The 11,930-nt window shown below is 39.0% G+C and overlaps 2 protein-coding genes across 6 annotated transcripts; one reads left to right on the top strand and one right to left on the bottom strand.

The window, feature by feature from the left end:
• The first annotated feature begins 690 nt into the window (after positions 1-690).
• fam177a1 (family with sequence similarity 177 member A1) lies at positions 691-3,884 on the top strand. 2 transcript variants are annotated; one of them, XM_034576108.1, is made up of 5 exons: positions 691-823; positions 1,919-2,098; positions 2,595-2,661; positions 2,912-3,009; positions 3,200-3,884. In XM_034576108.1, the coding sequence occupies exons 1-5, from the start codon at positions 755-757 to the stop codon at positions 3,413-3,415; spliced, it is 630 nt and encodes a 209-aa protein (XP_034431999.1). In that variant the 5' UTR covers positions 691-754; the 3' UTR covers positions 3,416-3,884. The 2 variants fall into 2 exon arrangements, with proteins under 2 accessions (XP_034431999.1, XP_034432000.1); XM_034576109.1 differs by having other exon boundaries at positions 722-831.
• Positions 3,885-5,595: 1,711 nt separating this feature from the next.
• Positions 5,596-11,768, bottom strand: ppp2r3c (protein phosphatase 2, regulatory subunit B'', gamma). 4 transcript variants are annotated; one of them, XM_034575624.1, is made up of 15 exons: positions 11,567-11,767; positions 11,288-11,412; positions 10,870-10,974; positions 10,349-10,461; positions 9,364-9,461; positions 9,182-9,252; positions 8,904-9,036; positions 8,534-8,589; positions 7,863-7,938; positions 7,352-7,488; positions 6,668-6,805; positions 6,448-6,507; positions 5,860-6,057; positions 5,746-5,780; positions 5,630-5,670 (listed from the first exon to the last, which is right to left on the bottom strand). In XM_034575624.1, the coding sequence occupies exons 1-13, from the start codon at positions 11,631-11,633 to the stop codon at positions 5,863-5,865; spliced, it is 1,374 nt and encodes a 457-aa protein (XP_034431515.1). In that variant the 5' UTR covers positions 11,634-11,767; the 3' UTR covers positions 5,630-5,670; positions 5,746-5,780; positions 5,860-5,862. The 4 variants fall into 4 exon arrangements, with proteins under 4 accessions (XP_034431514.1, XP_034431515.1, XP_034431516.1 ...); XM_034575623.1 differs by having other exon boundaries at positions 5,596-5,780; XM_034575625.1 differs by lacking the exons at positions 5,630-5,670; positions 5,746-5,780; positions 5,860-6,057 and having other exon boundaries at positions 6,467-6,567; positions 6,641-6,805; positions 11,567-11,768.
• Between the last annotated feature and the right edge of the window lie 162 nt (positions 11,769-11,930).

Below are 11,930 nucleotides of genomic sequence, written 5' to 3'. Positions count from 1 at the left end.
AAATTATATGTGAATCGAATTATAGTTGTAAAACAAAGCTTACTTCCTGTTGCCAGTAGGTGGCGCCATCACTATTATTACATACAGACTAATAGATCTGTTCAAGTAGGGGCTCTGATGTAGCTCTAGCAATTTTGTGTCAATTGGACAATGTTACCACAACTTAATTTTCACACTGATCAGTAGGTGACACAACCTCGTGTTTTGATGGCGTGTAATCAAACTTTGACGCCACGCCACGGTCACACCGTGTGACGAAAACGTGAAATTCAAGGTAGTTTATATCTCCATCTTGTTGAGATGACATTCATCTCAATATGAAGTTGATCTGATGAAAGCCCTGGGACAAGTTCGTCAAAGTAAAAATGTGGAAAATGGCCAAAATGATTTTTGTGAAGATCGGTGAAAGCTAACTGAGGGGCTTTTCCTTAGATGGCGCTGTTGAGCCATTTTGCCACGCCCATTTCAAATTACTCCAGAATTCAAATACTTTTTAGGCTTTTGAATTTCCTGCAAACTTTGGTGAGAATTTGAGCATGTCTAGGCCCTGAAAAAGCCCCAAAAGGGAAATAAAAATCCTTCGAAATACAATAGGGCCTCCCACCGTAGGTGCTCGGGCCCTAACAAGAAGAACAAGAAGAAGAAGAATGAAGAATGTCAAATTATTTTTTAAATAATGTTATTGTGAAGAGGTCAGACCGGAAGTGTTGCTAGCAGACAGCCGGATCGTGGTGAGGTGGAGGTCTTGACAGAGATGGCAGAGTTGCCGCTGTATTTAACAAGCGTCAACGTTTCCCTGACCCAAACTATGGAGACTGAAAAGGTTTGTACGTGCGATACAACTTTCCGTGTTTGTAAATAAGGAAACAAAGATTTGTTTGAGTTAAAGCTAATTACTTCCTCATCCTATAAGCTAGCTAACACAAAGTAACGTTAGCTAAACTAAGCTAACTAACCAGCTCTAGTTTTGCTGTGGTAACAGTGGTTTGTAAAAGAGTTTAGGATGATTTAATTGTCTTACCTCTGTGTGTAGCTGCTCTACATTTGAAGGTGATTCATATAACTACATACAACGTCTATAAAAAGATGATTTTAGGAAAGTTTGTCATGTTTTCTTTGTTGTTGACTTTCTGCCCAGTATGTCAGCAGAGTGCAGGAGAGTACGTCAAACCTGCTCTGCATGTGCTGTCATATGGGAACTCAAACAAAAGCAAATCATTCAAAACCCAGCGAACATTCAGCAACAATCCATTCAACCTCAAGCCGAGTACAGAGAATAAACACACCAAGGAAACTCAAATAAGAAACGGGAAATTTTGAAAAATAGCAAAAGTAAAAACCATGTGAATAAATACAGTGCATGATTTTTAATTTAAAGCAAATGAATCAACACATCTTAAAGCTTAGTGAATAAACTGTGTCCAGCGGTTTAGTGTTGCAGCTGAAGCATGCAACACTAAACCGAAAATGTCACCATAATCTTAAACAGACATTAAAGTTGCCTCATCTGCAGTGCAGAGGGAAACATGTTTTGTTTCTGTAGAAGAAGCTGATTTTCTTCTTGAATGTGGTCACAAGTTTTGAGATGTGATATCTAGAAGTTATCTCATCATACCAGATTCCAAGATACTCTGTGACTCTTTCAGTGTTTCTACTATTCATGGTAGAGATAATACAATTATTATAATCAACATTTTTAGCTCTTGTGTAGAACATAAATTCAGTTTTGTCTGCGTTGAGAACTAGTTTACGATTATTGAGTGTAACTTGTAAATCAAAGTGTTGAAGGGATTTAACAGCAGAATGTGCAGTGTCCGCAGTACGGTACGAAATCGTGTTCTCACCATTAAGATGAATGTTACACTGAGTACTGGTGATGAGATCACATTCTTGTACTCTCTTATTGATCTACTTCCAGAGTCTAGGAGGAGTGACAGACTTTGAGAGTGTGGAGATGGAAGACTCTGCGGGGAGTCCGGGAAGAGTAAAGGTTCCCCGAAGGACCATCTATTTTGCCAGTGGAGAGACCATGGAGGAATACAGCACCGACGAAGAGGAGGAGGATCCTGTGAAGAAAGATGTCATCACTGTAGATCCAGTAAGCAGAGATCAAGAAGTTTTACAGTTGTTTTAATTTTGTAGACTCTGAAACAGCCTCACATATCAGGATAATCCTGTGGGTGGTGTTTGCATGGTACCCCAGAGAAAACCGGGGGGACACCATGGAAACTCCCCATTTACCCTTGGCCTAACCAGGATTCAAACTGGGCACCTTCTTGCTGTGATGATTATAAATAAATAATAATGAATAAATATAAATGGCTAATAACTTCCAAATCTGTTTCAGTCAATTGAGAATATAGGACAATATGTTGAATATCCCTTGTACGTTTGAAGGTCTTCTGCACAATTTAGGTTACCAATTACCAGTAGATGTTAGCAGGTGTTAGTGGCCAACTTGCCACCAGCGGATGTTAGGGACATAACTTGACAGTTGTGCACCTTAGCGTCATCAAGTGTTTTGGGCTTGTGTATTTGTGTTTGACCGGCAGATATGTGATCTAATTGTCAAGTTTTGTGTTGTCTTATTTTAGGCTAAATTAACCTGGGTTCCATATTTCTGGTTCCAAACGTGGAGAATGGCCACCTCCACCATCTCAGGTAAAGTAGTTCACTGTTAGATTGAGAATTTGTGCTATCAAGACCATACGTCATAGCTTTTTCATTAGTCATGGAAATCTTGTGTTTTGAAATGTGTTTTTTGAGTAATAGGGAAAGTGTGTAAATGCCCCTCCAAAATCTTACAGATTTGAATGTACTGAATTTTGCAGTTTGTTTCACACTTTTCTGTATTTGGTTGGTTTTGGTACTTAAGTTATTATCTTGACTCGCGTGTGCATGTTTACCGCAGTGTGTGACTACATGGGAGAGAGACTGGCCTCTCTTTTTGGCATCACCAGTCCGAAGTACCAGTATGCAATTGATGAATACCACCGTATAAAGAAAGAGGTAAGATAATTGTGCATGTGTGGTCTCATACACACACAAACACAAACTTGAGGCTCATATGTCAGTCTCATATGTAAATATGAGAAAAAGTCACACCTTTGTAAATCTGTATACACAGAGCAAGAAGAAAGAACACACATTAACTCTCAGATAAACAGTATTAAATGTTACACACACTGTTTTCCTATAGGAGGAAGAAGAAGAGGAGGAGAACCGTCTGGCTGAGGATGCGGAGCGTCATTTTGTCGCGCAGAAAAGAGGCGAGCTAGATGCTCCTCCCTCTGCTACTGTGGAACAGCCAGAGGCGTCCGGAGCATCCTTTGTCAACATTAGCTTTGAGCTCAAACCTGAGCCTCCTCTCAGCTCTCCAGACACCAACAGAGTCCCTTCCCCTCTCCCCTCCTGAAAACTGTCACTCACAATCCTCTCACATTCACACATTTCGTCAGGCTAAATCTTATTTAACCTAGCTGTATAATTTAATAATGTTGTTACTTTTCTATGCTTTTTTTATAAGAAGAGATATTAATACATAGTGCAGGGAAACATTAAAAGGGCTGTGGAAGTGGCGGCAATAGCCTTATCTGTGAATGTAACTTTTCTGTACAGCCTGACATGCAATTGAACCATTTCTAGAGCAGATTGGGACTGTACCCAACTCACTTTAAAAACATAGAGACAGTGAAATACATGTTGGATTATAATCTTATTGAAGAATTTAAATTAAATGTAGTTCTTTCTCTAGAGTTTATAGAGCTGGATAGCTTTTGCTTTCCAAGCTAAACCGTGAGTGAGAACAGGTAGAGATTAAATCATTTATATACACAGGGAATATATTGTCCTCCTCATATCATGTTACTGCTATATTGTTGTCTGGAATGAAGAAATACAAACTATTATACTAGAAGTTATAAAGAGGAAGGTTATATAGAAGTGGCATCAAACAAACCAGTAGTTGAGTTCTAACGTGATGTTCAGATACACAAGACAACCCTTCCACCTCTGCCCTCTGTTAACGAGTCAATGAAAACTACTGTAACTTCCTGCTGCTTAAACCAGACACATGTTATATCGGGATTTCTTTACTTTGAAGGAATTGTCCAATACACACAGAAACATTTTCCATAATTCACTTTGTCGCGGCCAAACATACTCTGGTTAACATAAGAGCTCAATGTGAAGTTACCATGAAGCTGCAGTCTGTGGTCCAAATTTGACTACAGTACTAACCTTAAAGAATTGGCTTCATGTTTCTTTTTTATTTGTTTCAGTGTAAACCTGCCTCTGTGATGATACTTGAAACAGTTTATTTACAGCAACAACTCCTATAAAGTACAAAATGTTTTTTTCAAAAAAAAAACAGGCAGTGCAGCTAATATCGATTCACTTTTAATATTACTTTAGTTTAAATCTTTGATAATCAAATAGAATTCCAATTTACTGGTGATTGTTGAAATACATGGGGAAGTTGAGTTGCTCACAAACACTGACGGTACCTTCATGTCTGCTCAGAGTTCATTCTTTAAGTGTCCTTGCCTGAGCTGCCAGAAGCTTATTAATTATTATTATCCACTGAAGGGACGTTGTGGTGTGGAGGCTCAGAGCAGAGCAGTGTTTATTCAGGAGGAAACCAGAGGCCCACACACTGGGACCTTTATGTTTTCTCATTACAACTCAGAACACATGTTACTCTGCTCTTTTCAAACGGATCCATTTCTAGGAGAAATTCTGTAAATGGAATCTGTAACTGGAATACCAACCTATTTAATTCAGTTTGGGTAAATTTCTTACATTACTTAACACGGGACATTATTTATGCTTTTTTATGTATTTAGAAACATGCAAAAGTTATTTTTAACAAACTCAATGAATCTGTATATACATATTTATATTTTCTGTGTTAATAAAACCTTTAAACAATCCAAAATACTTTCCCCCACAGTTATTCCACTGTTATAAACTTGTATCCCTCTTGTCTAATTCAATAATACAATCCTTCTCTTGACTTCTGTTTGTTTACAGTTTTGATCCCTTTGAGCTGCCCAGCTGTGAATCTAGTTTCAGCATGGAGAATGAAAATAGTTTTTCTTTAAGTCACATTTAACACCAGAAATATAAATAAAAAAGTAATAAGGATTGTTTGAGGAACTTTCATTTTCAGTTTATTACCTGCAGTAGATAAGTACCATGTAGAACTTCACTTTAAATAATCCTAACTAACCCGTTAGTGAACCTGTGAAAGTTCTTTTTTTAGTCTTCCTGTTTTCTAGCTTCCCTTTGTCTCTGCTCGTTGGTGCAGAGAAGGTTCTGTAAACTGGGTTTCTCTGGTTTTAAAAACAGCTAAAAGATGTTTAAAAACCTCATTGGGCTGAAGAGAAATGCAAAGTCAGATGCTAGTTCTCTATTGGTTCATCGGTGAGTGTCGTTCTTTCATTATCATTGGAGCCACTAATAATGTAGAAGTGACTACAGCAGCTTAAGTTAAATTTAAATTTGAGTGTTAAAGATGGGGCACTTTCATGATACAAAGATATAAGATGTCAGTAAGAGAACAAAAGGGAAACATTTATTTTAAATACATGTATATTTGTTTTTACAGGAAAACAACATAGAGGGAAATGGAACAAAAAAAAGCACATCTCAAAAACATCTCATTCATTTCTCTTCTCTTCCTCCTACCATTCATTTCAAGGGTTTTACAGTTTAGTTCTTTTGGTTCAACTTCACCAGAGGGACCTGAGTCAGAAGGTAAAGGTTCTATGTCCTGCTGACCCGTCACCAGGACACTTGGTTCAATGGACTGTAGGTTTTTATTATTGATGGGAGTGAAAACTGTGAAGATCATAATCATCCTCAGGAGTCATCGAGGTCAGCCGTGTTACTGCTGTCATTGTCATTAGCAACCAACACTTCTCTGTTCTCATAGGTCCAGAAGCCGTTGAGGTCGATCAGGATGCTGGTGACTGTGTCACCCTGGCAACTGTTTACTAAATCCTGGAGAGTGATTTTGTAGGGGTCTTTGGGCTTCACCATGTCAAATATCTCATCCTGAGGAGAAACAGATCACATGTCACCTTTTTTTCTTACACCACAAACATGTCTCAACAGATCATGTCAAATCCACAGTGCAGCTAGGAACATTTGTGTGTGTGTGTGTGTGTGTTTGTTTGTTTGTTTGTTTGTGTGTGTGTGTGTGTGCTTGTACAGATATCTTTGTGAGGATCATTTTGAGTCAAGACCTTACAGAGTGAGAACACACTGACAGGTCCCCACTTTCTGACCCACTTACAATGGGCTGTTTGAGGGTTAAGACTTCCTTCTAGGATTCGAATTAGGATCAGGCATTTAGCTGTGAGGATTAAGGGTAAGGGGCTAGCCCATGCATTTTTCCAATGAGTGTCCCCACCAAGTGTCTGCATGTGTCTGTGTACAATATACCTTGACATCCTGGAAGGAGACCGGCTCTTGACTATGCACCTTCATCTGCTCCTGAATGGCCTATAGAACACAACACACAAGTGTCATGGAACAATGACACATCACGCTTTGTGTGAATGTGTGTTTGTGTGAACAGACACACGTTTCTTGCATTTCTTGTAACAAGGATGCAAACGTGCTGAATGAATGTGTTTCTATACGGGCTGTGTGCAGCTGATACCCTGAAGAAGAAGTTGAGGGAGAAAACATTGAGATATCCACGATTCTCCATATCCAGAAGTTTAAAGATGTACTGCAGCGCTGCTGGCTCCTTCCTGTTTTCCAAGGCCAATACAAAGTCCAGATACGTCTTATAGTCCTGAGATTAAAGACAAAAACACATCATGTACATTATATATCCAAGTTAGACCCATCACAGAGTTATCTGCAAAACTATTACTTAAAATATGCATTGAAAAGAGATTAAGGCCAATTTAGGCCAATGCCCTATACAACAATAAAGAGTAATTTAATATATGTGTCAGCTGCCCAGAGGACAAACTTGTTTTCATGAGCTTCATGATTAACTTGAGCAGCTCAAGTTTAACTTTATGAGTTTCTTTGAGTTGAACATTAACATACAGACACGGGAGAAAACCCAGAACAAACTAGGATAAACAACAAATGCAGGCACTGATTAAAAGGCTTCCTGTATAGATCTGATGATTAATTAAAGAAAAAAAAAAAAATTAAACGTTTCAGTCACAAGAGCTGAACCCAGTTGAACCACGGGAGATTTTGGAATGATGAGTTTGAGAATCTATACCAAAGAGCACCATAGATATTCCTGGCTGTCATGTAAGATTCTTTTTGTTTTTCACTCTCTGTATGTTACTACAGCTGTAAGTGCAGTCACTGATTGTACCATTTCTCCATCATATGTGAGATACTCCTGAAACACTCTATCCAGGAAGACCGGGGTGAGAGTCGCTGTGCCGTAGCGCGATAGTTCCTCTTTGCTCAACATGCCGTTGTGGTCTTTATCCAGGTTGAGGTACTGGCCTTTATGGACAGAGACACACATACAAATTCAGGAATGCACAAGACAGACCGGCTGTAGTCTCTGAGCTACTCACACAAACATCATTGTAAATATTACATTTAATTTCTATTAATAGATCCTCCTAAATCCTACATGTTGGACTTTTACACTATTGATGCTTTGGCCAAGTGCAAACAAATATTATTTATATTTTTAAAATACAGAAGATTGTGTGTTTTGTGATAAACGATACAGAATCTGAAGTCTTGTGTTACATTTTATCATGTCCACATTGCTGAACATGAGTTGCAATCTGAGGCCCCCCCAAACTATCCTTATGCACCTGAGGGTTATTTAATACCACAACCGTTTGATTTGAGAATGGAAACCTCACCATAGACCCGCAGAGCCGATGGGGCAGAGAACCAGTTGGATTCCTGACTCTCCTTCGATAACTCCTCATCTCTCAACTGGGAGCACAGTGGGAGAGGTCAGGGGTGGGGGTGGGAGAGTGGGAAAGAGTAAGAGAGGTGAATTTTTGGGACTATTGCTTCACAATGGAAGCCATGGAAGAAAAACTGCAAAACTCCTTATAATAACACAATAAAAGATAATTCAGGTGGACTATTACAGGTTAAGAATATACCCACATTTTCCTGTAGTCCTGTAAGTGTAAACCTACTGACTGACCTAGAATGATACTTAGTAGAGAACTACCTCCACCAAAGGCCCAACAGTCTCTCAAATTCAATCAAGCTGCACCAAATTGTACACACCCATAGAAATCAGTCCCCTGAATGCCTGATTTTTTTCATCTGGATTCATTCAAAATTTCATGGGTTCTTCCTTGGGTTATGTTCCACCCCTCTACAAAATATCATGGAAATCGGTTGTGGAGTTTTCCTGTAATCCTGCTAACTATCTAACAAGTGCTGATGAAAACATAACATCTTTGGGCGGAGGTAATTGAGTGTAATTGAAGACAGAAGAGCTTGTGGAAAAAAGGATGAATGTGGATTTAAAAAGATAAGGACGAGTGGATATATTACAAAAAATGTATCCTACCTCCAATAAGTCGTCCAGGAAACTGCAAGCCAATATATCCTGGATTTTAATCTTTCCTGTAAAAACAAAAAACCCAGACAGATCCAACATAAATTTTGATGTTGACGATAAAGTCTGTTCCTGTTACATGTCGCAGGGTAACACATGTTAAGGTGATCATTACCTTTTCTTATTTGCTAAATAATTTTAAAAATATTGGTGGTTGTTGTGGATAGTTCTTAAAGCTTCTGATCTAATGATACAAGTCAGCAGATTTTGCAGCACATCATTTGTCCTGGTTCATACATGATGTGTCAAAGACAAACACTATGCTCCAGTATGTGTTCCTGCACTTTTTACTGTTGAGGCTCGCAGTGGGGTTCAGGCTGACCTGTTCGGAGTGGGTCGAGGAAGAAAAAGAACTTGCGAACAGCAGTGCAGACGTAGAAAGAGTAGAAGGACTTCTCCAGTCCGTCCAGCTGAGGCAGAGTGGGGATGAGCTCCAGGATGTAGTTCTCCAGATCCTACATAGAATGAAGAGTCACTTTTCCTGAGTATGACTACATACCATAATTCTGCCTCTAGCTACTAATGACTTCATCCAGTAAAAACTATATGTAGTATGTATATATACTACTAACTGTAATTTGTGTTTCCTGAAATGCTTACCGACTCTCTGAGGTAGCCCTGCCCTGCCACATCGTACAGACTCAGACCTATCCGTGTCTGGTGCAGCCACACTAGATGAACAGAGAGAACAGACAGGAGTCAAGTAAATGGGGCTAGGAGATGAAGTTCGTTCCACCCACTCAGCATACATAAAACGAGAAAGAAAAAATGAAGGTCCAGACCTTTCCTCATGACATAGTTAAAGAACTGCATGATGGAGATTCGGCCGTAAGGGTCGTTGTGGAGCAGCTTGGCGTACACTCTGGCTGTGAAGAATTTTCTGAAGGAAAGAAGATAAGAGTAGAAAAGCTGTAATTTATCATGAGGTTTCTTCCCTCGATCTGAGAGCCAGATTTTCCCCCTCTTTGAATCTACTGACTAGACTCAGTAGAACACAAACCTCAGCCAAGGCCCAACAGTCCCCTTATAAAACCACATTTAGATTCTCTAGATCTGTTCTCTAGATATTCATTATTATCTGCACCAAATTGCAAACACTCAGAAATATCAGTCCTCTGAACATGTCAGTTTTCTTTTATTTAGATCCATTAATTATTCTCTGAGAAATCAATGAAAATGAAAATTAAATCTAAAATGTCACAGAGGTAAAGAAAGTGGAAAATAAATTCATAGAGCAGCACCAAAATTGAATGGGGTTTATGTCCCACCCTTCCACAAAAATCCATGGACATTGGTTGAGTAGTTTTTGCATAATCCTTTTAAATTATAAAAGAAATGCAGATGAACACATAGTCTTTATAGCAGAGATAATAAAATGTTCTACCTCCGCATACAGAATTATCGTAGCTGGTCTTTTTCAAGATTAGAAATTTGTCTCTGCTAAACTCATTTAAGTCAGATGAAAACACCACTTCCTTTAAAAATTAACAGTGGAAACATATTGACATATTAACGATCTTCTTAAAAATCTGTCTACTTCCTGTTTCAAACGTTAATATTTATTGCCACAGAGTGCATATGGAGCTGCACGTTGTTGAATGTGGCGCCACCAGAGGTTTGTGACCTGGCACATTCATTCCAGGTGGATATAAAGTCAACATGACAGGGGGGGAATTTCCAGTCACAAACTTGTGACTGGAAATTCATGGTGTAGAACAAAAACAGAACATTGCTGTTGCCAGTAAACATCTACTTCCTGGTACTTACTTGCACTTGGGCCCCGCCCTCTCCCCCACCTGCAGGTAGGCTTCATAGCTGATCATGGCCTCGTCTCCACTCACTGGAGGAACCTGGTGCTTATCAAGCAAGAACCACAGGTTCTAGAAAATTAAAGTTTAGTAGATGTAAAATAACAAACATACAGTGTTGTCATTTATGCAGAAGTATTGTAGTGTGTGTGTGTGTGTGTGTGTATGGTCCAGGCATTACTCATGTTGTGGGGACCTAAATCTGTTTACAGTCACATTATGGGGACACGGCTTCCTCATGGGGACAAAAAGCAAGGCCCCATAATGTAAATCATTACATTTTAAGGTGAAGAAATATTATAAGATTTGGGTTTTAGGTTAGATTTAGGTTATGGTTAAAGTTATCTTAAGATTAGGGTAAGGCAAGTAGTCACTATGGTTAAGGTTAGATTGAGTCTCCAGGAAATCCCTGAAAGTTAATGTAATGTCCTCTAAAGTCATGGAGACACGACTGTGTATGTGTGTGTGTGTGTGTTCTACCTGTAGTTCCTCATTATCCAGCAGTTCTCTGCTCTTCCTCTGGAGGAAGACAGCTCTGGATTCTTCTCTTAGCTTCTGAAGTAATACTTCATCCTCTCCTGGGAGCTGCACAACAACATCATCATCATCATCATCATCTGTTTTCATTTCTACACATCATCATTTAACATGACACGTCAAAGTGTCATTAGTCACCTTTGCTGAATAAAAGTGGACTGGTTTAATTATCAGTTACTTGCTATAATCTGGTGTCATATTAATAAAATGCTGGGATCCTGATACCCTCATTGTTTCTTCTTTAAAAAGAAATATAGTGTATTTACTATTATACATACAGTTAGGGGAGTTAGTCTTGTTTCAAAGCATAACACAATCCAAACTATGCCCCAGCGGGTTGACACGTGTATGTGAAAGATACCCTGTAGTAGAAGCGTGGGATGTTCCTATAGGACTTGTCTTGCTCTTTTCCTCCCCTCCACTCTGTGTAATATTTAGTGAACAGCTCAGTTTCTTCTGCTTTCTTCTCCTCTTCACTTCTCTCATCTGTACACAATCAGAAACATGAACAATCAAATCACGATCAGACCCAGTTACATGAAACGCAAATGTCAACATAGATTCAGCTGAGTGACTTAAACTCGATACATGTAGATAAGTTGGCTAGCTAACGTTAGCGGAAGTCCAAAGTCTCTCTTGCCTGTTTTGGAGTTTACTATCCTCCTTTTCAAGATACCAGACCAGTGAGGCTCTGGTTCTTCAGCCATGTCTACCCCGGAAATAAGCTTATACTTTATAAGTAAACACTTTCTGAGCTACAAGTTGAAAACAGTGTGAAATTCACTTGTGTACAAATGTAGCTAACCTACAACAACGTCAAGTTGACGACAGAACACGACTATAGCTTCCGGTGAAAATTAAAAACAAAAGCCTTACCCAATAAGAAACAGTAGGTGGCAAAGTAAATATCATAATCATACTGAAGGTAATGACATTTACTATGAATTCAAAAATATACAATGATAAACACATCAGAGTAATAATTAACTTAGGGGAGTGAAGCA

This window comes from Hippoglossus hippoglossus, chromosome 22 (assembly GCF_009819705.1).
Source record: "Hippoglossus hippoglossus isolate fHipHip1 chromosome 22, fHipHip1.pri, whole genome shotgun sequence".
NCBI lineage: Eukaryota > Metazoa > Chordata > Actinopteri > Pleuronectiformes > Pleuronectidae > Hippoglossus > Hippoglossus hippoglossus.
Note: the sequence above shows the minus strand (reverse complement) of the source record. Positions and strands in the feature narration are given on the sequence as shown.